This window comes from Aphelocoma coerulescens, chromosome 10 (genome assembly GCF_041296385.1).
Source record: "Aphelocoma coerulescens isolate FSJ_1873_10779 chromosome 10, UR_Acoe_1.0, whole genome shotgun sequence".
Taxonomy (NCBI): Eukaryota; Metazoa; Chordata; class Aves; order Passeriformes; family Corvidae; genus Aphelocoma; species Aphelocoma coerulescens.
The window spans coordinates 11,309,537-11,337,334 of NC_091024.1; the positions used below are offsets into that span (position 1 = coordinate 11,309,537).

Below are 27,798 nucleotides of genomic sequence, written 5' to 3' on the forward strand. Positions count from 1 at the left end.
AGCAATAATTTGGCCACTGCAAACACAGTTCTGTGTAAGGACAGCAGGAAAAGAACTTTATTGCAACATGCACTACAACTGGGCTGTTCCAAAAGCAAGGGACTCGTTCACAAAAGCAGCAGCAATTCTATCCATGAAAACTACTCTGGACCATGCTGGGCACAAGTAACATTTTTCAACAGTCAGAATTAGCCTTTGGAGTTGAAATGTGCCAAGAAAGGCCAGGATGGCTCCTGAGCTCCTCCCAAACCAGCTCTTCACACACATCACTGCAAGGGCTTATTTGACTGTAACATTTTGGCTCAGACTTTTGGAGCTGTTTTACCTGTCAGGCTTGGAAAAGCTTCATTAAACAGAATCTTCCTTCCTGTTCTGAGTTCCTTCATTAAGACATCCAGGATCCTCAAAGCCCGATTAGTCTCTAGTACAGGATGAAGCCACATTTACACCCCACTAGTTTCCATTGGTACAAACCAAACAAGAGCCAAATTAACACTCATTAAACAGTGGTAGGAACTCACTGGAGGCTGGATGGTGTCTTCTGACCACCCCCAGGATACCAGACACTTTTCCAAATGCAAAAGTTGTGGAAATTTCACATCACTTTCCCTTTATAACTAAGTTCTTAAATTCCTCATGCTCCTCCTTGAGGATCACATGAAAGCAGGTGGCCTTGCCTTGATTTATGAGGTTACAATGAGAGAAAAGGAAAGTAACACCAATTTAAGGGTATTAGCTCCTTATTACAAGCACCACAGATCATTTCTTGCTCTACAATTTGTGGACAAATAAAAGGGTCCTTGGTTGCTACTCTGAAAGAGCAGAAGTAGAAAGTCCTTCTCTGGGACAGACTGACAGAACTGAAGAGCACCAGGGGTACAGAGAGACCTCCCTGCTGTGCTCAGAATTGGGCTGACACTGAGAGGACTCTAGGAGTAACTCCAGCTTTCCAGGTAACTGACAACACAGCAGCTGAAGGCTGGAGACAGTCCTGAACACATCTTTTCTCACCCTGTATCTTAAATTCCCAGTTTAGGCAAATGAGGTTATAATGTAATCACTGGTTCAGCACCACCCTCCAGGACCTGGATTTGTTTCTCACATCAGGAAGTGAGAACAGACAAGTTATTGCTTTTAGTGCATGTGTTAAATTAGTCTGGTTGATCAATTACTTCTTCCTTCCACATACAAAGACGTTGTAAGAGCTACATTAGGTTTGAAATGTGGAATGGATTATGCTACATATTTGTGCAGCAGATTTTCATTCTTTCAACATCTGAGTCAAGATGTGCCCAGCCTGTGGCATTCATGTCTTCAGTGTCACTGCCCTCCACTCTGATATATCAAACAGTTCATATCCACACACAGCACAAAATGGAAATCAGTGGGTTTTAAATGAATGAAGAAGAAATTCCTGAGTCTGTATTAAAAACCATCTCTGATTTTTTTTCTCTCAAGAATCAGATTCCTCCTCCTCTTCCTCTTTATCATCCTGAAGACTGAGGTGTAACTCGGTTTGATTGATGGCAGCCTCATTGTCCATCTGCCCAAGAGTCTGTCATGAGAAAAGAGCTGATTACCAAACCCAACACAGATACCAAATGCTCCTCAAATCACTGTTAAAGCTGTGCAGTCACTGTTAATTAAAGATCTCAGAACTGCTGACTGAGAACCCATCACAGCAAGAAGTCCCTGATTTCCATGGGAAAACTGCACCTGGGTCAGGCTGGCCATGTACTGAGTGAAAAGCTGTAGCAGCTGTGCCTCCATGCCCAGCACCAGTGCTACCCCACTATCACAGGTGTTAGACAACACAGTTCATAAACGGTGAACTGAAGCTACACCAAACAGGTATTTCCCAACCCCCCTGGAAACACGGTGCTGCTTTTGGGAAAAGGTGAAACCAGCAACAAATCAGACATTTTACAGCTGAGCTTTGCAGTGATGAGAAGCGTAAATGACGTGACACTAGGAACGGTACAGGAAAACCACGCACGGCCCAGCTCTGCTCATGCTGACACCCCGGCATGGGGCCCCCCTTACCTGCTGAGTGTCCTCGGCCAAGGCTGACAGGGGGACAGGGACTTTCTCCTCGCTGGACCTGATCATGGACTGCAGCGCCAGCTCCTCCACCTGCAGGGAGCGGCACTGGTCACTCCTGGCACTCCATGAAAACATCAGACCTGCCAACCCCGGCACTCAGCCCGGGCTATCTGATACTCCTTAATATTTTTGACTCAGAATTTTGGGGTTCTTTACCCGTCAGTCTTGGAAAAGCTTTGTTAAATCTTCTGCAACTCTGTTCTAAGCTCCTTTATTGCAATACCCATGAACCTCTAAACCCAAGCGGTCTTTAGCTCCACTACCTCAAACTATCCCTTCTCCGTCCATCAGCTAAGACAAACCATACACTCACATTTACCTCTTAGAGGTGTATCCTACATGCTCACAATTACATTTATCTCTTAATGTATACACAGACTCACAATTACAGATACCTCTTAAAAATATATGCTACATACACTCACATTTATCTCGTAACGTATCCTACACGCATCACAACTCCATTTACCTCTCAGAGCTGTACCCTACCTCTCAGAGTACCGTAGATGGATCGCACTTTCACAGAGCACCTGAAACCCCGCAGCAATTCCCTGCTCTCCCTTTCGCTGAACCAAACCGGCGGAGGGCCGGTCCTGTGGCGGAGCGCGGCCGCGCAGCGCGGGCAGGGCTGAGGGGCAGGGCTGAGGGGCAGGCCCGGCCGCGCCGCTGCGCTCGCGCCGCTCCCGTCCCCATCCCCATTCCCGTCCCCATCCCCATCGCCATGGCCGGTGCCGGGCGGCCCCCGGGCTGTCCCCGCGCACCCGCAGCCGGCGGAGCTGATCGTGCAGCGCCGCCTTGACCCGCAGCAGCGCCTCCTCCTCCCTGCGCAGCTCCTGCAGCCGGCTCAGCATCGTCCGCGCGCAGCGCCCCCGCCGGCGGGGAGGAACCGCCGCGCCCCGCCCCGCGCCGTCACCCGCCCCCGTGACGTCACGCCCGCGGCCAGCAGCGCGTGGCAGCCGCCGCCGCGCGGCCACTGCCGCTCACAGCACCCGCGGCCCCGCAGGGGGAAGCGCGCCCGGCCGCGGGCCCGGCCACACCTCCCGCCACCGCCCTCCTCTCCTCCTCCTCCTCCTCCTGGAAGCTTCCGTTTGAACGCCTGCTCAGACACCCACACGCGACACGGCTTTCTCTGTTCCAACAGCGTTTATTAGGGACAAACCCCGGGCACAGCACCCGCGGGGACCCCGGGGCAGCACTGCCGCGGTTACGCTTCAGCCTTGGCCTTCGCCGCGGGCTTGGCTGTCTTGGCCTTCTTGGCAGCAGGCTCTGCCTTGGGTGCAGCCGGGGCCTTGGCTGGCAGCTTGGCCTGGGCCTTGGCTTTCTTCTCTTCCTTAAGTTTGTGCTAAAACAGACAAAGAGATCATCAGTCAGTGCAACATCTGAATCACGAGACGCAGCCCTGCCCGTCCCAGCTCCACTCACGTTCTGGGCGTGCCGCAGGATGGTGTTGCGCCGCATGGTTTTGGCATACGGGTTCAACTTGATCATGATTCTCAGGTTCTTCAGTGGGTTCTTTTTCAGGACCCTGCGCTGAATCTTCTTCCTGGAAAGTACAGACACATTGTATCATCAGCATAGTTCACAGTACCAGTTGTGCTAAATTCTCCCTGAAAGATGGACAACTGCAATTCCTGTGCTTACACCTAGAAATTAAGAAATCCCAGCCTGAAACAGATTTTGACTTCCCTGGCAAAGCTTTTGTTCATTAGATAAAATCACTTACTTTGGAGCACGCAGGGCCTTCTGGATTTCCTGGCTTCTCATGATTCTTCCAATATCTGTATTGGTCATCTTGTGCATTGGCAGGCTGTGAAACCAATGTTCAGAGTGTGAGTGGGTGAGAAAACCATGGCTAATTCACCAAACCAGGTATTTGGGAGCAAGTCACAGTATCCCTTTTCCTGGGAAAAAGGGGGCTGCTCTCCCAGCCTGCCTGGCTGGCTGCACCCACTTGTAGTCGCTCTTGAGCGTGGCAGCCTTGCGCCAGGTGCCGTACAGATCATCCAGCTTGCGGAAAGCGCTCTCTGTCCAGATGCAGAAACGCCCCACATGGCCCCCAGGAGCAAGGCGCAGCAAGTTCAGCTTGTTCACGTTGAGCAGAGTGATTCCTGGAGGAAACCAGGCAAACCAATCCCTTTAGTTTGTACTTCAAATTGAGGAACACGAAACTAAGCAATAGACAAGATGCAGAAAGAGACTGGGGCTTTTTGGCTTTGACACTACAGAGCTACACACACCTCTCTATGAAGATTTATTGAATTTTAAAATTAATAGTAATAAGCAGCCCTTTTCCAGTGGCAAACTCAGCAGCCTCATTTTTAACTGCCCCAAACATAGCTCAGGGTTGGGAACAGCTACAACACTTGTCACAAACACCCTCAGTATCACCAGAACAGGTTCTTACAAAGAACGTATCAGCTACTGCAGCAAGTCAGAACTTCCACACAATCATGTGTTTCAGAAACACGGACCAATGAAGTGGAATCTCATCATTCCAGGCAGTCTCCCAACAGAAGAGCGAGTGCGTCCCAAGGCAGTTACCTGGGATATTCCGGAAAGCTCTGATGATGCCGTTGTCCTCGTTGTAGATGATGCAGGGTCCCCTGCGCTGGATGCGGCGGCGATTCCTCATCTTACCCTTCCCGGCCCGCATGCGCTGGGAGGCGTAAACCTGGGAAAAGGACAAACTGTGAATATCCCAACAGCCCACAGCCCACCTGTGAGACACAATGAACTGCTTCAGTCAGAACTTCACAATCACCACTGCAGATCTGCAACACGGACCAGTGAGAAGTTCATCATTCTTGAGTCAAAATATAGAACGATTTGGAATTCCTACTCTAATTAAACAGCAGAGTCAAATCACCTCTGTTTTGCCCTTCAGATCACACCTTCCCAACTCACCTTTTTGATGTCATTCCAAGCTTTAAGCTTCTTCAGGAGGAGAACAGCTTCCTTGGTTTTCTTGTAGCCCTCAACCTTGTCCTCAACAACCAGAGGAAGTTCTGGAATCTCCTCAATGCGGTGGCCTAGAGAGGAATTCACAAGACACCATGTTGCTCACTGATCTTGGCTAGACCCCATTCCTCATGGTTATTGCTTTGTATATTCATAAATGATACACAATATATTAAATTCATTATAGAAATTAATGAAATAAAGTCAGGCACAGAAACCAGAACAGTGAAGTTTCAGTGGAGTCCTACCGGTCTGTCTCACACAGGACTTTGTGTACCTGAGTACTGAGCAAATCTTTGCCTCCATGAACAGAAATCAAACTACACTGCAAGACTCCATTTAAGTCACCACAAAGTGACCAATATGGGCTCAAACAAACAATTCCAGAGCCAGAATTCCCACCTTTAGACATGACCAGAGCTGGGAGGGCAGAGGCAGCCAGAGCAGAACAGATGGCATAACGCTTCTGCATGATGTTCACTCTGCGGTGCCAGCGCCGCCAGGTCTTGGTCGGGGCGAACATGCGGCCGCCACGACACATCTGGGAGCTGCAGTTAAGGACAACTTTTCGTTGTTTTAGAGTCTTCTCATCCCAAACAACTTTATTGCTTGCTCAGCATTAATGGGTCATCAACCCCCTGTGCCAGGACTCTGACAGCAGGCAACTGTCCCTGGGCACAGGGTAAGGCGCAAATTACGACATCATGGCAAGACAGAACGGGTCATGCGGTTTGAGAGTGGGAATCACGTCAAATCAAGTCTGAGTTGCAGCCATTACCTCAAGAAGAAGATTCCAATCCACATTCAGATAATTAAAAACTTTTCTGCTGGCTGAGTTCAGTGCCCCTGAAGCCAGCACAGCCATGGAAGGATACATTGCCAAAGGCACCCTGGCCAGAGCGGTGAGTGCCACCACCCCGAACTCGCGGGATTCGAGCAACGGCTCTCCCAGTACCCCATGATTCGGCGCTGGTCTGGTGACCTGCAACAGAGAGAGACGTTCATTCAGAGAGTGACAGCACTGCAATTCTCCCAAAGTCAGAGGGATGCTGAACTCAGGGCACCAATCAGAACTTCCACACAATCATGGGTTTCAGAAACACGGACCAATGAAGTGGAATCTCATCATTTCAGCAAAACAAATCTTCATCAGGAAAACTTAATCCTAGTCTATTAATGTACTCGATTCTGACCTAAGGGCTTTAAGACACTCATTTTAAGCTTGATCGTCAATCTGGAGGTCTGACTTGGCATTACTATACCTATCAAGTTAAAATGATTATGTGAAGCTTAGAAGTAAGGTTAAAAAGGCATGTTCCTGGCACAAATTTCTTGGGAAGCAGAACTTATCTGCACCAACAACAGAAGCAACTCTAACAAATGCCCATTTGCAGGAGTTGCTCCTTGGCAAACGCCTCAGGAGAGTCTCACGAGGTCACTGTGGAGCAGGGGTTTTCACCTGAAACACTTTCAGACATTTAATGTTTTTCCCACAAATAATGAAGATTCTACCCGAGGACCTTGGCACTGTGATACTTTCAGCAATATGCACTTCAGGTAAGACCCCAGAGTACCCTAAAACAACACCTTGATGTTCCTCAGAATAATAAAACCACTGGATTTCAAACCATTTCAAATCAGGCTGTTAATAACTGGCCTTGCCTTCTATACAAACCCCATTGATAAGTACTTCTCTTATCTCAACTCCAGCTTTATTTCCAGGTGAACCCCCCCGTACTGGAGCCCTGGGCTGGTTCCTGAGCCAGCCGTACCTGCGAGCTCGCTGACGGCGTAGGGCTGCCGGTTGTTCTTGCGCAGGTTGGTGTGCACGAAGTTCACCACGTCGGGCCGGATGGGCGCCTTGAACACCGCGGGCAGCGTCACGTTCTTGCCTGATGCCTCCCCCTTCTCGGAGTACACGGAGATCAGCGGCCGAGCGCAAGCCTGGGGAAGCACAAACCCTTAAGTGCAGGTAAAGTCAACTTCTGTCACTGCAACTCCTCAAATATTGCTCAGAACAAAGGAGTCGTCAGCTCAGCAGTGCCAGCACGCTGACAGCAGGCGACTGTCACTGAGCACTGGATAAGACGCAAATTACGTCATCACAGCAATATTTCACTCAAAGTTGTGAGCACAGCACAGTCCATGCCCAGAAAACTACACCTGCATTTCCAAGGCATTTCTAGAATTCAGCCTATGGGCTCTTTAATAACCTCCTTCAAAACTATTTCCCACCTACTATTAAAAAAGCCCATAAAAAACTGACCTGTGTTAACCAAAAACTTGTAATTTAAATTAGGAAATGCTGCAATGACTGCAGCTCATCAAACACTGTCAGAGTGAAGTCTGGACGCTCTGAACAATCTCTGATGCTTTAAAATCTGAAGGAAAGTGAAAAATTAAGTTGCTCTCAGCCCCAGCTGCCTGTCAAAAAGGTGAAAGGATGCCCAAAAATAGCCAGAGACTGAACAGCACCCTTTAAAAAACAATTTTTTAGCATTATATTGTATTGGTTGTTAATTAATTTCACGGTAACAGTACAGGCAAAGCATCTTCCTTCCCTTCCCCCTCTGCAGTTCATTAAAAGTACTCCAGAACTCAAAACTAACCAGCTAATAACAATGGAAGGGCCACCTGTATATGTGACACTGGTCACGAGCAAGGCTCTGGCCCTGGTGTTAACCCAGAGACCCCAACACCAGCAATAAACTTGATCGCGGTGAAGGCAGCAGAGCACAATCTCAGCTGTACTGGCAAGAAAAGTTGTTAATTTGCAACCTGATTATAGACCAAGGCCCCTTAAAGCCTATTTTGCAACAAAAATGGTTAAAAAAATAGATTTTTAGAAGCCGTTCTTCCCACTCTAGATGAGCGCAAACACTCCCATGGGGCCTGTTTTGCTTTAAATAAATACATGAAGAATCTACAAAGTACTGCCAGATGGCGATGGGGACCTATCTCCCTTACTGCCCAAGGGAAAGAGGACTTCGGGCGGACCACGTCGAGCTCCCGCCCGCGGCTTCCCCAGCCCGGCCTGGCCCGGCCCGGCTCCACTCGGTCGCTCACGGGCTCCACGCGGCCGCCGAGCACTGACGGGCCCAAAATGGCGGCCGCGCGCCCCACGCCGCCAGCGCGGCCCCTGGGCCGCTCACGGTATGGCCCTGCCCGCCGGCCCCGGCTCCCCCGGCCCGACCCCGTTGCCCGCCCCGCTACCCCCCGGCCCCCCACACCCCCGGACTAGGCCTGGCGCTGCCCTCACCATGGCGGCGGAGCTGCTCGTGCGGCCGCCCGTCTGCGCCGCGCCCTGACCGGAAAAGGAAGGACTCGTCACCGTCCCCTCACTACGTCGATGTCCCTCCGCTCCGTGCCTGCCGCTTCTGCCGCGCCGGCCGGTCAACTCCCGACCCTAGTCCAAGTTCCGGACGTAGTTCCAGCCCTGGTCCCAGTCCCGGTCCAAGTCTCTTCGGCCCCGCCGCGCCCATCCTGAGCCGTCCGGGCACCTCTGTCCTTCTCAGTCCTCCGCCAAAGCAGGGGACTCTCTTCCGGCGGAGGGATCCAGCGTGACGCGTCACCTCCCCTCACAGACGTCGCGTAGCGCCGGCGGGCGGGAGGTTTGATTGTGGCGGGCGGCGATGGCGGCGGAGCGGCGGCGCCGGGCAGGCTGCGGCCTGAGCGGGCTCCTGCTACGGTGGGGATCGGGGCTGCTCTCGGGGCTGTCCGGAGTCCTGCTCCGGTGGGCGCTGGGGTCACTGCCCGGGGGTCTCCGCTGTTCTGCTGAGGGATGTATGGCCTTGGCTTGTGGGGAGCCTGCTGAGGCTCCGGTTGTAGCCTTGGAGTGTTTAATGTATGTGGGTAATGTTGTTGTTTAATGAGGAATGCTGAGGGGAAAAGTCGTGCATCTCAACGTTTTCTTTTCTTTTCTTTCAGGATACGTGAAGAAGGAAAGGACAGTATCCCTGAACATCCGTATCTTTATGAGGTAAAATCATAGACTGGTTTGGGTTGGAAGGGACCTTGAAGATCATCTCATCCCATCCCCTGCCACGGGCAGGGACACCTTCCACTATCCCAGGCTGCTCCAAGCCCTGTCCAACCTGGCCTTGGACACTTGCAGGGATCCAGGGGCAGCCACAGCTTCTCTGGGCAGCCTGTGCCGGGGCATCCACACCCTCACAGGAAGGATTTCTTCCTAGTTTCCAGTCTAAAGCTACTCTGTCAGTATGAAGCTGACACTTTGTCCTGTCACTCCATGCTCTTGTAAATAGTCTCTCTCCATCTTTCCTGTAGGCTCCCTTCAGATACTGGAAGGCTGCAATTAGGTCATGAATGGATGCAATAGGACTGGGAAACACTTTGTGGAATTGTTTGATTTTGCAATTTCTGGTATAAAAAAATTCTGAAATACAGTGTATCTATACAGTGTATTAATAAGTTTTGATTTTTTTTTTCTGCAGACTGATGTAGAGATCTCATTGGTCAGTGGCAGTTGCAAAAGTCCCATTGAAAGCTTTTGGAATGGAAGCAGTGCAATGTATATTTTGCAGAAAGCAGTAAGTGTGCATGGTAGATGTTCATTTTTTTAAATGTAATCCAGACTTTTGAATTCCCATCAGATTTTTTTCACACAACTTGCAGTTTTTGATTTACCTACACATTTCTCTTAAAGACACACAATGAAGAAAGTGATTCAATGGAAGAATCAAGAACAGATGATGCTGTTTATGCCCCTGAGCTTTTGCCAAAGGCGAGTCCTGGACCGCTGGCTCTTTCTGTTGGAAGAGCAAAGTAAGTGTGAAAGCCTTCTCTCCCCTTTTTAGGGAGTTTTCTTTTGTAATTTTGTGTCTTTTTCTAATATTCAGAACCTGTATTTTCAATCCCCAAAATAAAATTACTCATTAGTTTATGAGGAGTTGTGACTGTTTTCCATCCTGCAAAAGGGCCTCCCTTCTTTTAAAAGTGCTTAAAAAAGTAGATAAAACCCAGGAACTGGAAAAGCACTTCTGAGCTGAGCTGTTGAGTTAATGGAATTCACTGGATGTAGATGAGCAAAAAAAGCTCACTAAGACATCAGTGCTTGTTTTTTTGGTAAGGCTTCTATTAAAAAAAGCCCTAAAAATCTGATATGGGTCTTTGGTGTTATTAAAATACTAAGCCATGGTACCAAAATGTGCTTTACCTAACGGATGTATTCTTTTAATTAAAGTGCTTAAAATGTAAAATTCAATTATGATTTTAGAATCTTCAATCGACATTAATGTAATGTGTTATTTGCTGGCATCTTATTTTCTCCCTGTTCCTATTTCTAGGCAGTTGATTTCCTTGTACACAATGGTGCAAAATCCAAACATGACCTACCTGAGCAAAAGTGACCTGGCTGTGCTTCCTCTCCTCTGGGTCAGGTGTGATGGTTCTGATCCTCAGCACACCTGCTGGATTGGAGCTGAGCCTCTCAAGGCTGGAAACAAAGTCACAGGGGTCAATATCTACATGGTTTCATGTGATGGTAATGTGATCATGGTGCACAGAAAATAAATGAGGATGGTTAAAAAATGTGGGAATGCTGATGTCATGATGGCGTCTTTGTTCTTTGTGTGGTCCTGGCTTGGAAATGCTCTATATTCCTGGTTTTGATGAACAAGAAGGGATTAAATAAGAGAAAAGATGTTTTTAACCAACACTGTGTGGGGGAAATAGCTTTTTTATCTACTTGATGCACCTGTAGCTGTGCAGGCCTACCTGTACTCAGGTGCAGTAACAGCAAATTTAAACTGGTGCCATTCAGCATCTTACATAACCACTGACTCATTCTGAACATTTATATATGTTCATACCAGCTCCTATAATCAATAGGAGAAATGCAGTGAGAATTCCTGCTTTCTAAAGGAGAGCATGAGTCATGCTTCACCAAATAGAGTGTTTGGGAACGAATTTGAAGTGCTAAATTTGAATTGTGTCAAATGGGGTTTCTTGATTTTCACTTTTTTCCTTTCCTAGGTCCTACAGCTGATAAAACCCGTTGTGCAAACCTGGAAGAGCTCAAAAAAGAACATAAAATAAGACATCATTCATCTGTTGTAGGTTTTTATGCTCTGTCATGGCTTCAGTTTAAGTTTAAAAACTCTCTTTTGGGATTTATGATGCTGGTTTGGGGAAGCTTTATAGATCCTCTATAGAAACTCACCTTAGTATGATTCTATGGTGTAACAGTCTGATTTCAGGTCATGTTTATAATGCACTTGTCTGATATTAACCCTTTTTGGTGTGTTTGTGAAATGATTTTAAAATGACTTTGCCTGTGGCAGTTTTGTTGGTTTTATCTTTGAAATCTGTTCTTTCTAGGTGACAACAAAAGGATTTGCTCGGTATGAGCTGATTGCAGCTGCTGCAATAGAGGACACCATTGCAGAATCTGAAAGCAATATCTATGTGGATATTACATGGAATGGTGTGGATAAGATTCTGGAGACTCCCCCACTGGTCTCCACTGCCACCCTTGTAAGTCAGGATGGAAAAAGCAAACAAATGCCAGCTCTTTGCACCACTTACATCATGAGTAGTTGCAAGCATAGAAAATAGAAACAACACAGCCTGTTCGTAATGTAAATTACAAGTTATGCTAAGACACTTTTCACTAATGAAAATTTTAGGACACTTGATTTCTAAAGTTTGAAACTGAGATAAACTTGTGGAACTTTCAGAACATTGCCCTGCAGTCGGGGGACCCCAGAAGTCCTGTGTTCCAGCTGTACCGAGAGCTGCAGTTCCTCTTGGTGAGTATGGGCGAGAAATTCCAATTTCACATTTGCAAGGAGTGGGGATTTTATGTGGTAATAATTTGCTTTATTTAAATCTTAATCAGATGTTTCAAAGATAACTTCAAGCGTTTATTTTAGCTGAAACTTTGAGTTCAGTTTTAGGAATCTTGAATGCAAAGAGGACAAATAATCCAGGAAATTCTGGAAATTTGTAACTCCTGGTTAGCTGTGCAGAGATTTGTGATCCTTGGTGAAATTATCTGTGACATATGACATGTGCAGGACTCCCAAGAAGAACTGATTTCTGTTGTGATTTTCCTGCTGACTTTAGGCTTTGGCTGAAGGTCTGAAGACGGGTGTGACTGAGTGGCCTGAGCCATCAGAGTCTGAATCAGCTCTTAAACTGGTCCAGGAATTTCTGACTGGTAATTGCTGCTTGTTCTGTGGGGAGGGAGGGGGTGTAGCACTTCACAGGAGTAAAAGGGAATTCCACATACAGCTTTTAAAGCATTAGAACTAGAAATGTTCATTTCTGTGCTGTAACCATGCACAGAGTAGTTTAATAGGTTAATACATATTTGTCATTTTTCTTTGTCCTAATATAGTGGATCAAAGTAATAAGAATAAAAAATATTTTTTAAAAGTCTTTTCAGACTGTATCCTTACCCCCTAAAAGCATTTTTAAATGAATAAATTATATTTTTCAGTGTATTTGTTAGTTATGATGTGCCTGGGGATTAATATGATTGGTTTGATGACACTTTTCATAGTAATGGAACTTATTTTTTAACTCTACTAGATTTAAAGAAGAAGCTGGATGGAGATTGTGTATCTGGAAACAAGAGTGAAAGAGAGGTGCGTGCAATTTCCTAACAGCTGCTTTGTCATTTCACTTTCCTCACAACTGTAGTTATTTCATATTTAGACTATTTCTTGAATGTTATTTATATGTGTAAATACATAGATGTAAAGGTATAAAGAAAGATGGATCTCTTCCTTTCTGCTTCTGCTGTGTGAAAATAATGGGAGAAGGTCTGATTTCTTCCAGGAATTCTGACCTTTGTGCCATTGCATTCTATCATTAATTTGCTTTTCTTTCCTAATTTAGTGATTTGAGGCCAATTTAATAGTATCAGCTGAATATGTGTCTTATTTATCCAGAGGTTTATGATATTGTAAAACAATGGGCAAATTCAAATTATGAAAAATGTGTTTGGTTATATTAAGATTTTTTTTTCCCCTCTCAGCCTACAAGGAAAGGTTTAGGTCTATTTTCTGTTAAGAGAGAAGCAGCATTTACTCGATAATCTAAGAATATATTGATTTCTGTGTCAACAGAAATATTCTGTATCAGGATTACAGGGAAGTAGTTCTCTATTTTGAGAATTTATGTGTCTGGATTTTGGCCTCCCAGGGCACTGATGGGTACACAGACAATACCTGGCTGAGACCTAAAGTCTCTCTGCCAGTGGGTTTTGTTTCCTGGTCCAAGGCTAGCAGTTATCCAGTGTGATAATTCTGGAAAGAATTAAACTCACGTTTAAATAAAAATATACTTCCAAATTACTGTGTGGTAGTTTCCCTGGAAAATGGGGAAAATTAGTGATATACCTAGTTTTGATCTCTGGACAAATTTAGAATTGGAAGGTTTTTGGATCTCAGGCACCATTTTTCATTGAAGACCAATGAATTCTTTCAGAAAATCAAATGTGACACAGCTGCTGTGGACAGTTGCATAAAATCAATCTTCGGTGAGCGAGAAGACCTGGATTTTACTGAGCAATTATGGTGCAAAATGAAAGGTAAGTGTATTGTGCCTCATCTGTTTTCCTTTCATTTTCTTGTCTATCTGCTAGACAGTATTGCTTTCTCAGGGAAATTCATGTCCATTTCTGAGTTTTAAGAACTCGTCAGCTCTTCAGAAAATTGGTAGCAGCAGTCTCTTTCTGAAAAAGAGCCCATTTCAGGTATGTAGGATGATGTATTTTCTTAGACCTTTCCAACAGCAGACCAGCATCTAGCAGGAGATAATTTCATTTTATTTGACTGCAAAAGGTACTAAGCCATTGGTAGTTTCTCTAAAGCAAAACTCATCTGCTCTAAAACGGAAAACTTTATACTTCTCTTTTCTCTAGATCTGAAGGAAAATTTTCGGTGTATGTAGAGTTCAGTGGTCTCTGTTGGTCATGGGTTTTTAGAGTAACCTTTTTTAAAGTCATCATATGACCAAGCTGCCAAAAAGCAGTGCAGTCCGTAATTTCAACTCTCATTCTTTAATTGTAGGGGTTTGTTCTTGCCAAGGGTGTGTTGGCCTGTTGTTACTGACTTAACAACCAGAGAAACAGCCTGGATTGATAATTAAAATATTCTGGTTTTTTCTTTCCAGGTGTCAGTTCCTATCAGGAGTTAATAGACTGTTTCACACTGGTCATAAAATCCCTGGAACTTGGTGAGATACAGCCATGGGTACGTATTTGTATTTAACAATAGATGTTAAAATTTAGTATAGTTTCAAGTAAAATAAAGTTCTTGTCCCTTCAGTGCCCCTCATTTGTGTTGTTTTTAAATTGCTTTCACATGTCACAGTTTGTTTCCCTGCTGTTGAACTTCTGAACAATGTTTATGATGTTTCATGTGCAGTTACATCACAAGAAGACTTCTTTCATTTTTAGATTCATCAAGGGAGTAGCAGTTTCTTAAGTCAATTGATTCAACAGTCCTATCATGGAAAGATGGAGGATGTTCCTCTCAGTGACATCACTCCCATTCAGATGCTCCTGGAGATTGGCTTGGAGAAGATGAAGAAGGATTATGTCAGTTTTTTCATAGGTGAGCCTAACACTTGGTAACAGGACTAGAAATTCAAGAGAAAAGGTTTTCCATGCAAGAAACAATGAACATTTTGGTAACCTCAGTCTCCCTTCCTTCCCATCTGCTGAAGTGCAGTTTCCAGGTTCCTTAATAATGGAACTTTTCAGCTTTTAAATTTCAAAATTTAAAAGACTCATTTGTTTCAAAAGAACTTAGAGCTCTGTGTTCTGCCGTTGTTGTTATCCCTTCATTTCTTTTTTGCTCTGTCATTCTGCTTTCATTCTTTGTTTCTTTTGCTTTGTTATTTTCACTACTTGTAAACTTGCATGTCCTTAGGAGGATGGTTGTCTCAAAGTACAAAATGGTGAGTTTTCTTCATTGTGCAGCCTTGCTGATAAATAAAATCATGCTTTGACCATGTCACTTTACAGGGCTTTTCTTGTTTGGAATGAATGATGATGTCAATAAAGAACATCACACTCCTGGTGACTTTGTGCCATTCTTTGGTAGAACTCCCTGTTTGATCCCTGTTTGAGTGTTGCTTATATTTCATCTGATACCATGTATTAAAGTTTAATTTTTATTTTCTCCTTTTCATTTTACAGGCCAGGAACTTGCAACAGTAACCTACTTGGTGAGATACTTTATTTTTATTTTGAAACTCTGAAAGCACGAGAAAGTAGAACATGCTTAGCTGGTGGTGGGATGCAAATAATGTAAGCTGAGGAATTGAACTGCAGATGATGAGGCTGAAACAGCACACTGCAGAAATGTCATTGTTTTATTTCCTTATTCACAGAAAATTCCCTTGATACCTGATCTGGGTCACTGTCAAGACAGTGAACATTTTTCACACTTTGATGGGACGTAGTTCTGAGTCTGCTGGGCCACTCTAAAAATGTTGGCTTCTCCAAAGAAGCAGGAAGTTTATTTTATTTACTGAGGGTGTGTTGTGTGTCTGTAGAAATAGAGTGTTCAGGTAAGAGCAGAAGCTCTTTGCTCTTCCAGGATTACTTCATTTCCACATCAGTGGATCTCCAAGAACAAGTCCATCGTGTTCAGAAGCTTCACCACATGCTGGAAATAATTGTCAGCTGTACAGGCTTACTCCAGTTCAGACATGAGAACCTCTTCCCTTTGACACAGTAATTACTTTGTTTTTACTTTTGCTCTTTAAATGACAATCACAAATAGAGTTTGTTTGGCAGTTTAAAGAAACACCTATTGATGATAGTGAGACTTCAGAAGGAGCAGTTGGATCTTCCTGCCAAATTTTTCTTTGTGACTAAAAATGAAAACTAAAGGAAATAATAAAACGTGAGAGTATAGTTAATTTTGCACAAGGTTTGTACTCTGATGTACAAGCATTTCTTTAAAGAAAGTAACTTCATATCTCTTGTAGGATTTGCATGCAGTATTACAAGGAAAACCCTCTGAATGAGAAACATGTGTTTCAGCTGCCCATCAGACCAGCTCTTGTGAAGAAATTCTATCAAAAGTAAGAGAAACTTCAGTGTTCACAGCATAAAATTCAGATGTGACTGAATACCTGACTCGATTTTGATGTTTTTTGATTATCCTCTCAGTGATAACCCTGAAATCTGGAAGGTGGAGATAAGCAGTGGGCATGGACAGAAGGAGGTTAAAACAACGTGGCAAGTCAGTACCAATGCTCCAGTTGAACATGGGACAGCAAACAATTCAGGTAGGGAATGTTGGTGCTGAAATGAAATAATCAAAGTACAAACTTCAAACAAATTCAGTTTTTATCCTGAGTTCAGTGGGTCTGAGCTTTATATTTACTTTTTAACAAGAGTAAAATGATATTTTGCCTTCTATTAAAAGAATGAGGTGGTATTTGTAGAACTGAAGATATTCAGAAAGTGGTGACTTCTTGCCTTTTCACCTTGGCTGAGTTATGTTTTGAGTTAAATTGACAGAATAGTTCCAAATAGGAGATGATTGATATCCACAAAATCTTGCATCTTATTTCTAGAATGTTTGCCAATGAATCTGAGAAGAGTTTTGAAGAGAAATTTCCCTGTTGTTAATGCTTGTCTCCAGTCAGAGAAGGTGCAAAGGGGAGGAGACCTCCTGCCTTGCTGCCAGCAAATGTAGAACAAGTGGAAAAGCATCAGAATGGGGAAGAATTAAGCAGGGAGACTGGTACAGAAATGATTTGCCTTTTTGGGATGAGGTTTAGTTTGAGGATTTGGTGAAACTTTCCTCTCGTTATTGATTTTTGTCAGGAAATGCTTCAGTAAAACTGCAGCTTTGAAAACAGTTATTGAAGCTGCTCCATGAACTAATCTCTACCATTTCTAACAAGGGTGGCTAATCCCAGCTTTTTCCTTTGTCCTTGCAGGTCTCTTTTCTGACTCCACAGTAAATGGAAGCAGTGAAGAAAGGCTGTATTTTATTACAACGACTCAGTGCAGTCAGGTGCAGTTCACATAAATTGATGTTACTGAGCAGACAGGACAGCAAAGGTACAGAAGGGGGGAAAGTTCAATGTTTTCTGTCCCAACAGAACTTTTAGAAACACTCTGGGCTTCAAACAGTTCATCTTCACTGATTTATTTGCTTTATTACACTTAAGTGGAACCTCCACAGCCACAATTCACCTGTAGGCACCTCATTTGTTAAAAATGTAGTGCAATTATGACTGTACAGTATAAATATTTTGTAAATATGGTGGATATTTTTCATATATTTACAAGCATTCAATAAAGTTGTGCAATTTGGGGTTTTGTATTTTATTTTTGATCATTAAGAATGCAATCAGGCACTGTTCAAAGTGTGAATTGTCTTAACCAACAAACCAAGCAATATTGTCATGTTCTCCTGGTAGCAAGTGATGCTTCATCATCGTGAAGAATTTGGAAAGCTCTTCATCCAGGGCCTTGGGATCTTCAGCCAGTCTGGGTTCCTTTGTCCCTGTATTTAAATTTTGGAGTATTCTTGGATATACTTCTCTCTCCTCTTCAAATTATTTGATTCCTTCAATGTGAAGTGAGTTATTTTAACAGTGTTTCTTTTATGTTTTGCATAATTTTTTGAAAAAAAATCAGTATCATTGGCTGGGTATAATAATTTAAATATTTTGGCAATTGCCTGTGTTATGTTGATTAGTCAATGAAGTAACATTTTGGTGGTCTAATTTAAATAATTCCATAGTTTTGTACATGCTGACTAAATAGTTTGAGACAAAAATATTTTGCATTAAAAACTTAGCTGTTGGTAAGTAAGAATAAGGAAAACCCCAATATTCATGCTTTTAAAAACTATAAATTATAGATTATTATTATAAATTTCTATCATTTCTGGTTTCAAGCACAGCAGCCCAGTACAGCCAGCTGTGTTCTGGAACCAAGTTTTTATAGTACTTGTGTCTACCTGCAGTAGAAGGGAATTTAAGGTGGAATATTACATTTTGGAAGTGCTTGGATTACTTATAATCCACATTTTTGTGTGTAATATATTATGAAGTTGTCTAAGGTGAGTCTAGTTCCTGTAAACCAAACTGGAGAGATGTGGTTTAAATCTGATTCAGAAGTTGTCATCTTGGTTTACTCACTTCAAACAATTCTTCTCCACACCTAAATAGCAAGGTATATATTATCCTAACTTTTAGACATGCATAAGTTCATATTTAAGCAGTGCTCTTGGAATATTTAAGTCCTTTTATATTTTAAAATCATGTGTCTTTCTTCAAATAACAATTACATGGTCATCAAAATTCTGTTGATGAACAGACTGAAATCAGAATTTGCAAGCAGCTTTTAGTCACTTGAAATTTGTACTGTCAAGATTTGAATCTCTTTAATCTTAACTATTTTCCTGGTGAACAAAATGTGTAATAGTTTTCAAAATAATAAGGATTGTAAAATCTGTTACTTAGAATCAGTGGAGAGTAATGTGGAAAGAGAAGGTATTTTGGATTTTGGTAAAAACAAAAAGATGTTTTGGGAATTGAATAGAAAAACTATAAAAGCTCTAGGTGGATTGATAAATAATATTTCATTACAGGGGTATAAAAAGAGGCATCTGTGGTAAATTTTAGCTACTCAAATAAAACAGTTGCAGCTTAGTCATTTTGGAAAAATAAGATGTGTGCAAACATTAATTTTAGCTGTGGTTTCGAAGGTAGAATATGAGGAGGACAATACTGATGAGTATGCAGAGTGTGAAAACTGTTGGAAGAACAATCTCTGTCACCATTTCCATGTGAGTAATCAGGGAATCTAAAATTTGAGAAACGAGTAATATGTAAGAGATTTAATTCTCTGGAGTACAGTCATACCTAACTTAGAGTTAACATAAGACTGTTTTGAGCATAAAAATGCTGACATTGGATAAACAGCAAATGAAGCAAACAGAATTTCCTAAGTCTGCCAAAGCTGGAACAAATCCATGATGGTTTTCTCTCCCTCTTTTTCAGTTAAATTTCTGAAGACATGTCAGTACTCAAAGGGCTGCAAAAATTGTGCTTGCTATGAATTAGCTGCAGTGCATTAACACTATTTTACTGGTCTTCTGACTTTTATTCCCCCCACCCCAAGGGGAAAGGGTAGAAAAGAAAATTGTCAAAGAGAAATCCTTGGGAAGCACTTCAGCCTTTTTATGATTGTTCTGTAACTGGATGAAAAATTAAATGGGTTTTATTTTGTAGAACTTTATTCCACAGAAAAGCCTGGAAGAGTTCAGTAAACCCAGTTCATTCACACTGAACATGTGAAGGTGGAGGTGGAGGCTGAGCAGGATAAACTTAGGCTGACTGCTGGGATGTTTGCTACCATGTGGAATTTATCTCATCTTCTTGTAAGAATCTATAGTATTTACTTGATCTTTCTTTTAAAAATTCCTACTTCAGGAATTCTGAAAGGTCCTGAATTATACCAGGAAGTTTTTAGGTATCCTGGATCAGCCTGGCACTGTGGGAGCTCTGGGCAGAGTGTTCTGTGTCCTCAAGCAGCTGCTCCCAGCTGTGTTGCTGTTTCTTTGTTACCAGGAGCATCAGAGCCCAAACTTAATCTTAGGCCAGTCCTTAGCCCTTTTGTTTATAGTTCCACTTTGTGTAGAAGTCAGACATTTAGAGATTTCTGTCTTTGTGGTTGTCTTGATTTGTCTGGGTTTGGTTTGTGTTTGAAAAGGCATTTAGCACTTTTATTTTAAGGAGAATGCTGTCATCCCCAACCTCCATTTTAAGTATTAGCTCTTCCAGTTCCTGTATTTCAGTAACATCCAAAACTGATCCATTTAGCTACAGTGATTTTAGTTGGAGACAGTAAATAAAGGCATTTTTCTTTAGAATTTTGTGCTTTTGGGGAGAAAATACCTTTTATCCATATTCAGAGAGCAATTTAATATCTGAAAGTTACAGAATCTGCTTTTATAGAACAAAACAGCCGTGATTACCTGCAGCGAGGTGTTGGTGTGTGGCAGAGCAGGTGTCCATGGCCTTCCGATGCCAGTTTTCCACCTGGGGAAGGGTGACAGTTCTGTTAGCCTGCAGCATCCTCCTCATTCCCAGCACCTTCCTCCCTGTCCCTCAACACTTGTCCCTACAATTAACTTGAAACTATTTCATTCTACCAACACATGATTTTCTGAAAGTTTCTTTGTCTCTTCATGGGTTTTATTGCAGTGAATTTCTCCAAGTTAATTGTTTAATAAAATTTTTAACAGCACATAATACATTCCATGTTATTTTTCAGTAGGGCAGTACATATGTGCAGTTTTCTGCCTAGAGCTCTGACAGCACTGCTAAACAATTTCTGATTGAGAATTTTTGACTGCATCAGTAAGTCCAGGTAGAGTTTGTGGAATGCTTTGAAAATAGTAATTGAGGCTGTTCCCACTTTCAGTGTCTGAATATCTCTGTACTAAACAGATCCCTAATTTACAGAACCAAAGTGTCACTTCTGTACCGTATTCATGCAAGGTGTTTCCGGAAATTCAGTGTGATATTTACACATAAATCAAAGAAAAAAAGATCAAAATCAGCAGCTGACATCACCTCTCTTGGATTTGGGAATCCATTTGCACTGATAATCTTTTTATAGTAGTCAACAGATGCCTTTGGGTACCGTGGTTTGTTCTTGTTTTTGAAGTCAATGTGATAAAGCCCAAATCTTTCGGAGAAGCCTTTGTTCCATTCAAATTTATCCAGCAGTGACCAGGCAGTGTAACCTTTGACATTAACACCATCATTTAGAGCTGTAAACAGAACACAAATCACTCTGGTAAAGGTGGTTTTTGTCCTTAAAATATGGTTCGTAAATGTTTTGGTTTATAGCAGGAAGAGATGGGGAGGCGGACAGAAAAATGAAGGCCAAAGTAATTTAATTTAGATTCTTTGAAATCGTTATCTTTAGCTTAGAGGTACTAGAGCTCTATGGGCATGGTAATTTCTCCTGTCTGAAAGTGGCAACTGATGATCCATTGCAGTTTTAAATCTCATGTAGGTTATTGTATTTATTAGCATTAATATGTTTGCTTAGGTTGTCATTTTGTTGAAAATTTATTAGTCTGGTTTGCTGTCCATTTTGACTTGTGAATATTTATGATGTAAAGAACAAGTAGACAAGGTGAAAACACTCCAAAAGTCAAATCCTACGAAGCTGTTTCTAAGTGACCTTTCAGTATCTCGTTGATGTATCCCTTGAGATACTGTATCCTCCACTCGTCACACAGCTGAGGGCACTGCACGGTTTCAGACACTCCATTCTCTGTCACATAAATCAGGGGGTTCCCATACTGGGTCTGCAAACAGAAATGTTTAGATTAATTCACATAAAATCATTTTATTTTGACAGAAAATGTGATTTAGCAAATTGCATTAAAAGCAATTTTCTAGATTTATTTAAGGTAATAAAAATGTGTAGTAGGATTTTAACTATGGGGGTTATTTTAAAAGGCTGAATTCTGTAGTTTTCTGAGCTGAAATTAAGGCACTTTTTTTTGACAAAGAAAATTGCCAATATGACAAAACAAATAGATGGAACTGTTGAAAATCTAAATCTAAACCAGTGTAAGTGCAGCTCCTGCAGCTTCTCCAGGCATTTTGGTGCTTTCTTTATAATTAAAGATCTGCTCTACTCACCTTGATGAAATTGAGTAATCGTCTGAACCCCCAGGGCACAGAGTAGAGCCACTTAGGGCCTGGAGCTGGCCAGTTTGGGTCCACCAATTCAGCCAGGTCACGGTCAGTCTGGTAACTGGACACTTGGAGAAAGGGAAAGTTCTTCTGCAGAACATAACGAGTTGTAAAATGACCTATTCCCAGGAAATCCGAGGTGCCTTTAATATAGGTTTTCTCTTGCACTGAGAAAGTTGGTAATCTTGATGTCCCCAGGCCCTGCTGGGCACTCTTCCTACCTATTAAAATAATTACAGGAAACGCACTTCTGAGGAGCATGGAAATTGGTTTTCTTTATCTCACCAAAAATATATCATAGAATCATAAAATCCTGGATGGTTTGGGTTGAAAGGGACCTTTAAGATCATCTCATTCCACGCCCTGCCATGGGCAGGGACATCTTCCACTATCCCAGGCTGCTCCAAGCCCCATCCAGCCTGGCCTTGAACGCTTGCAGGGATCCAGGGGCAGCCACAGCTTCTCTGGGCAGCCTCTGCCAGGGCCAAATATGGTTTTCCTGAATTTAGTGCTAATGTCAAGGACACTTGAGCTTGACTGCTTTTTTAAGAAGAGATAATTTTTCGTCCTTTTGGTTTGGAGACATTGGCTACAATACATGGGGAAACAGTGATTTAAAGTGTCCTAGTGTGTCCCCAAACTGCTCAGGAGCCATGTCCAGCCTGGGGGCCTTCGGTTGCTTTGCTGTGTCTCACCTGTGCCCTCACTTGACTAAAGCACACGTTGGCCAGGAATTACTCCCTTGTAATGTGCTGGAAGTGTGGATTTATTCATGTGTTAGTCAGTTACTGGGACTTACCTACATAATTCTTCATAACTTCTGGGTAGTCCCCTCTGTAAATGGGATTTGCAAACCATCCCAGGTGGAACTGGATGTACCTTTCAGCAGCATCTCTGTCTGTTTGGCTGTGTGGATCAACAGGCTCCCCCCAGCCACTCGTTAGGGAAATTCCAACCATCCCTTAAAACAAAGGGACAATTCTGCAGTTCTTTAAGCCCTTAATATAAACAGCAGCACAGTCACAGAATGAATCCTGATTACCTCTCTGCTCCCTGCGCCAGGTGTTGTTGTAGGAGTGCCAAACCTTGGCATGAGTCTGTAAAAAAAAAAAGTACAAATGGAATAAATCATGTGCACATTTTCATCTCTTATGCCATGGCACTATGGAAAGCTGGTGAGCACTTTTCACACTGAGGTCAGTCTGAAAATACCACAGAATATCTTTTGTGTTTATTACACAAACTTTAATTTCATGTAAGACATCACAAGAGCCTTTATGCAAGCTTCCTTCCCTAAATTGGAGGAGATCCACATGGCAGTGACATACAGCCCTCAGGACAGGGTTCTGTCCCACGGCTCTGCTCTTTGGATATCTTTCCCTAATTTATTCAGACAGAGGAAAGTTAATTTTTACCAGAGTCTTCTGAAGTCACTTGCAACATTCAGGTTCATTTCAACAGGCCAGGATGTTACTGCTTGTTTCTAGACTAACGTGGATATTTTCTTTTTCAACCAGCTTCAAACAAACTATTAGAGACATCTATAATATAAGAAAAATTCAAATTGTTGCAACAGTGTTAAATGAAGCACCTAACATTGGGACTGCCTTGGATTATGCACTGGAGTTTTAAAGCCAGATGGTAATTTCAGAGTCCTAGTTGGAAATGACATTATTGTGAAACTATTCCTGTTTAAAGAGTGACATCTGATAAAAATCCTTAATTGACACGTAATTTCAAGCACGTATTCAGGAGGTTTTTTTACTTTAATGATGTGATGAGCAGCCTTGTAGGCGCCGCAGCCGCCGAGCTTCAGTCCTGGCGCGTGTTCTCCTGTTTCATAGCCCTTCTCAGCCACTGCCTGCAAACACACAGAGTCAGCCCTTCTCTAGGCACCAGAGCCAGGGAATGTGCTCCCTCCTGTGGACCCTGTGCTCTCCTGCCTGAGCTGTCCCTCTCCAGTCCCCTTTTCCCTTCCCCTTGGCTCCCATTTCCTCCCCTGCTGCCTGGTTGGTACTGTGCTGTGGCTTGTTGGGAACAGGGTGTTGGTGAGGAGTGAGCTGATGGAATGGGAAAGGGTAAATAACAGCTGCCTTTCCAATTCCTGTGTCTCTCCAGCTGAGGAGTTTTCAAAATTTTCCTGGAATTTCATGTCTTAAATCTCTGCCCTTGTGCAAAATCTGCCCGCTGACATTTTTGGCCACAAAGATTAATGGTTTAAATCTTTCCTCTTCCCTCTCCCTCTCATTTTCTTAACCTACTCTCCTCTAGTGTCACTTCCACATAATTTTGGGAACAGAACTGTGGAATCAGAGTGATTGGAAGGAAAGCACTGATGATTTACCCAAGGATTGCTGAATGTAATCCAGTGTTTCACGCGATCGCCAAACTTCTCAAAGCACAGATTTGCATAATCATTAAAATAATTTATCATGCTTATATTCTGCCAGCCACCATACTTTTCTTGGAGAACCTTTGGAAATAAGAATTTCAAGAGTCATTAATTGTACTTGAAGGTCAGCTGCTGCATAAAAAAGACTTTTATTTCTATTTCATTGTTTCTAGCTCAGAAAGATGTTTCAAAACTTCAATGCATATAAAATGCAAATGAATAGGAAATATTTACAAGTTCTTAAAATCATGCAGACTTCTCTAATTTTAAGTACCCTTAGCTCTTAACCTTAGAAAATTATTTCTATCAGAAGCCTTTATTTGAGGTGTTTGACTAATTTAAATACTGTCTGACCTGTGGCAGATCCCAGTGGTAGAGGCTCACAATAGGGGTGATATTGTTTTCCAGAAGACTGTTAATTGTATCATTGTAGAACTGTATTCCCTTCTCATTCAGTTGCTCAGCTGATGAAAAGCACAGACAAGGAATTACCTGGATTAGTTCCCAAATAACTGGAAGAACAGAAATCTAAAACTATTGACCAAGGCATTTTACATTACAGCGCTGGGAATTCTGTAATGGTTAAACTCTGTTCTGCAGACAAACAGATCTGTTTAACAGGAACGCTGAACAACTTTGGGTTACTCAGGAATAAAATTCCTTACAGGCAAGAATATTGGTAAGAATGTGGTGAAATTGTGCTTACCTTTGATGCCTGTGGGCATAATTCTTGGCCATGAGATAGACAAGAGGTAGTGATTCACCTTCAGTTCCTTCAGTAACTGAATGTCATCCTGTGAGAAGAAGAGCAGAATAACTTCAGTTACTGATCTGTCTTAAATAACACTGTATGCAGAAAATCTATGGAAGAGCTGCACAAAAGAGAATTCCAGCAGTTATTTTCTGATCTTTGAGGTGATGGCTTGTTCTGTTTGAACCCTTTTGCTTTAACCACTTTTTTTTGGACAATCCAAGGAAATCCTGTAATGTTTTGTGTAACTATGAAGACTGAATGTTTGCACTACAGAAAAATGAGCTGAGGTTCTGCAACACAATTATATTCATGTCAGAATTTGTAATGTGCATGTTCTAGAAAATAACAGAAGCCTGTAAATCTTGACCTTAAACATTAGGCTCAAAACCAGAATTACTTGGACTTTCTTTTACTGTCTTATACTGGAATGAGAAAACCCCCTTAATTCCATATGAATATATGTGCTTTTTCTAAGAAATTGTACATCTTCAGTGTTAAGTGAAATTAGAAATTTGTGGTATTTGAGCCAATGCAAAGAGAATTCTGATGATAAAGGCAGAGTGCTTTGATATAAAGAGGATCATGTAACTGGACTAACACAAACAAGTTTTAGAAAGTATTTCTAAATACAAACCCAGAGTAGTGAGTGCCCAAATCATCTCTGTGTCAATGTCTTTTGGTGCCACAGCCCAGTGAATCTCAGAGTCCCAGTTTCTCTAAATTTTTTTATTAAGCTGTTCTTTCAAACTTCTGCTGGTTTGAGAGCTCAAATGAAACCTCTCCTGCATTTTCCCATTTTAGGAGAGTAAGGCATAATTAGTTTCTTTTCGTTCTTGCTGAGACCTCTGTCTCTCCCTTGGACTTCATGTATGTGGAGAAACCTCAGTGGAATATAACTTTTATTAAATTAGTTGCAATTCCAATTACGTAACCTTGGCTTCTCATAGTAATTTGGATTCCTCTTGCTGTGTATCTGTCTTTCTTCCAGCACAGTAATTTGAAAATTGGTTTTGATGGTATGAGGCTTAGAAGCATGTTGTGAACAGAGCTGCATTGATTGTTTGTTATCATTTAAAAAAATGGGGAATATTCAGACTGAATTTTAAAGCCTCTTAAAAACACATAGAAAACCTCATACAGGCTCACACAAAAAGATGTTAGTTTTATTTAACACTCAAATGTGTTTCTTGTATTTCTAACTAAGCATTTGGACTTCCAGAATATTTCTTTGGACACAAAAATCCTGAAAAGCTGAGATGTATTTGGGAAATACTGTGGTATGATTGGTTCTATGAGATATAAGGAAAGAAGATTTTACTGTACTAATTTAAAATACCAGCCCTTGGATTCCTAAGTTAAATGAGCCTTTAGAGCAGCTAAAGCTGTTCCTTCAAAATGGGAAACCGGGATGATGGAATGGCCCCAGAATATTTGCAGAGGGGCAATTCATTCCTCTTGAACAATACCTTAACTTTGTAGTAGCCATCACACGTGGAATCTCCCGTCTCATTCCTAAACACTTTCCCTTTCTTGTGAGTGAAAGCATCCCAGATGCTTGGTCCTTTCCCATCCTTGTCCCAGGCCCCTTCAGTCTGGTAGGCAGAACTTCCAACACCCCATAAGAAACCTAAAGGTAAAAACAGGGGAGTTACTGGAACCTTTTCCTGCTAATTGGTCTTGCTAAATGTTCATAGGAGAAAGGAACTGAAACTGAAAGTAAGCCCTGCTGGAGAGGCCAAGGTTTTCTAGGTGAAAATGTATCTGTGCCTAAAAAGGGAGTGAAAATGGGACTGAAGGTGTTGGGTTCTGATGCACTGAGCAAGGAATCAAATCCTTTCATTTATGAAATCTGTAAAGTCTGTATTTTACAGTGATGAGGTAGGGCATTGATAGTGTGGCAGAAATATGTTACTGTAATAAACAAACTAGGTTTTCACATAATTTCTTCCTGCTGGTTTATGGTGGTTTTAGCAACTACAAGTTTAGATGTTACATAAAATATATAGAAATATTCTGGATTATTTCCCTATTTTTACACAAAATACCAATTCATAAATTACTTAAAAACTTGAGCATGAAAACCAATCAGTGCCTGTATCTTTCTAGTTTTGATTTTGCTTGGATGAAATGTATTTAAATATGTGCTGAAGAAAGAATAAGGTTCATAAAGCCATACTGAAGAGTGCATTGGATAATACTGAACAGCTTGAAACAAACCCAGCACAGTTATTTCACTCAGTTCTTAAGTTAGCTGCTTAACAAAGGGTATTTTTAGTTTATTTCATTAATTGTAGATAATTTATAAAAAAGGAGAAGAGTTCTCAGGTGTGACTTGTTACACTGCATTTTAATCAGGGAGATGTGGACGTGAACTGTTATTCTGTGAGCCTTTCCTCTGTATTTCCTGTTTTAAGTGGCCCTGTGGAGTGCAGGGTTATGGGGATCCCTGTACTCCCAGGACCAGATCCCAAAGGTGTTCTTGCATTCTGCAACACCCTCGATTTCTGCTTCTGCCATTTCCCTGGAAGGACAAGGAAAACCTTTGGGTTGTTTCCTTGTGCAAACACAGGAGCAGGTGTAGAACATTCCAACCCCCAAACCAAGTGGGGTTGGAAGGTACCAGCTGGAAAAGTGCCGTAGTAGAAGGAGCCTGGATTGTTCTTGGTCCACGGGAAGTCCTCGGCTGCGCTCAGCCCCATCACTGCCACAAGCACAGCCCAGGATCTCAGGATGTCCCTCCTCATCCCTGCCAGCTGCTCTCTGCCAGGGCCCACCTGGGAAAACACAAGAGCTCTGTCAGGTGTTGCTGCTCCACAAATGGCCTTGGGGGGGTCAAAAGGGAAAAGGGTTTTTTCTGCTGGATGGG

General features: G+C 42.5%; 4 protein-coding genes and 4 non-coding genes across 8 annotated transcripts; 1 reads left to right on the forward strand and 7 right to left on the reverse strand.

The window, feature by feature from the left end:
• Positions 1-28: 28 nt before the first annotated feature.
• On the reverse strand, positions 29-2,991 carry SNAPC5 (small nuclear RNA activating complex polypeptide 5). Its single transcript, XM_069025255.1, has 3 exons — positions 2,865-2,991; positions 2,044-2,133; positions 29-1,555 (listed from the first exon to the last, which is right to left on the reverse strand). Exons 1-3 carry the CDS (start codon positions 2,952-2,954, stop codon positions 1,454-1,456), a joined length of 282 nt encoding a protein of 93 aa, XP_068881356.1. The 5' UTR covers positions 2,955-2,991; the 3' UTR covers positions 29-1,453.
• Positions 2,992-3,227: 236 nt separating this feature from the next.
• Positions 3,228-8,402, reverse strand: RPL4 (ribosomal protein L4). The gene is made up of 10 exons (XM_069025671.1): positions 8,321-8,402; positions 6,834-7,005; positions 5,937-6,043; positions 5,464-5,602; positions 5,008-5,132; positions 4,645-4,774; positions 4,055-4,211; positions 3,827-3,910; positions 3,526-3,646; positions 3,228-3,445 (listed from the first exon to the last, which is right to left on the reverse strand). The coding sequence occupies exons 1-10, from the start codon at positions 8,321-8,323 to the stop codon at positions 3,308-3,310; spliced, it is 1,176 nt and encodes a 391-aa protein (XP_068881772.1). The 5' UTR covers positions 8,324-8,402; the 3' UTR covers positions 3,228-3,307.
• LOC138116737 (small nucleolar RNA SNORD18) lies at positions 4,531-4,601 on the reverse strand. The gene has a single exon (XR_011154322.1). It is a non-coding gene; the product is annotated as a small nucleolar RNA SNORD18 (small nucleolar RNA).
• On the reverse strand, positions 5,672-5,771 carry LOC138116738 (small nucleolar RNA SNORD16). The gene has a single exon (XR_011154323.1). It is a non-coding gene; the product is annotated as a small nucleolar RNA SNORD16 (small nucleolar RNA).
• On the reverse strand, positions 6,125-6,195 carry LOC138116736 (small nucleolar RNA SNORD18). The gene has a single exon (XR_011154321.1). It is a non-coding gene; the product is annotated as a small nucleolar RNA SNORD18 (small nucleolar RNA).
• Positions 7,071-7,171, reverse strand: LOC138116739 (small nucleolar RNA SNORD16). The gene has a single exon (XR_011154324.1). It is a non-coding gene; the product is annotated as a small nucleolar RNA SNORD16 (small nucleolar RNA).
• Positions 8,165-17,372, forward strand: ZWILCH (zwilch kinetochore protein). The gene is given in 20 exon segments (XM_069025669.1): positions 8,165-8,456; positions 8,459-8,632; positions 8,635-8,749; positions 8,989-9,040; positions 9,516-9,611; positions 9,728-9,846; positions 10,368-10,564; positions 11,056-11,135; positions 11,401-11,556; positions 11,760-11,831; positions 12,148-12,241; positions 12,616-12,671; positions 13,516-13,618; positions 14,203-14,282; positions 14,489-14,645; positions 15,233-15,261; positions 15,636-15,772; positions 16,030-16,125; positions 16,214-16,332; positions 16,993-17,372. Coding segments are annotated over 20 exon segments (2,316 nt in total). The 3' UTR covers positions 17,085-17,372.
• Positions 17,373-18,755: 1,383 nt separating this feature from the next.
• On the reverse strand, positions 18,756-27,676 carry LCTL (lactase like). The gene is made up of 13 exons (XM_069026095.1): positions 27,553-27,676; positions 26,399-26,559; positions 24,885-24,972; positions 24,533-24,642; positions 24,131-24,259; positions 23,552-23,647; positions 22,829-22,883; positions 22,586-22,747; positions 21,733-22,007; positions 21,266-21,392; positions 20,647-20,846; positions 20,046-20,109; positions 18,756-18,871 (listed from the first exon to the last, which is right to left on the reverse strand). The coding sequence occupies exons 1-13, from the start codon at positions 27,674-27,676 to the stop codon at positions 18,756-18,758; spliced, it is 1,707 nt and encodes a 568-aa protein (XP_068882196.1).
• Positions 27,677-27,798: the final 122 nt, after the last annotated feature.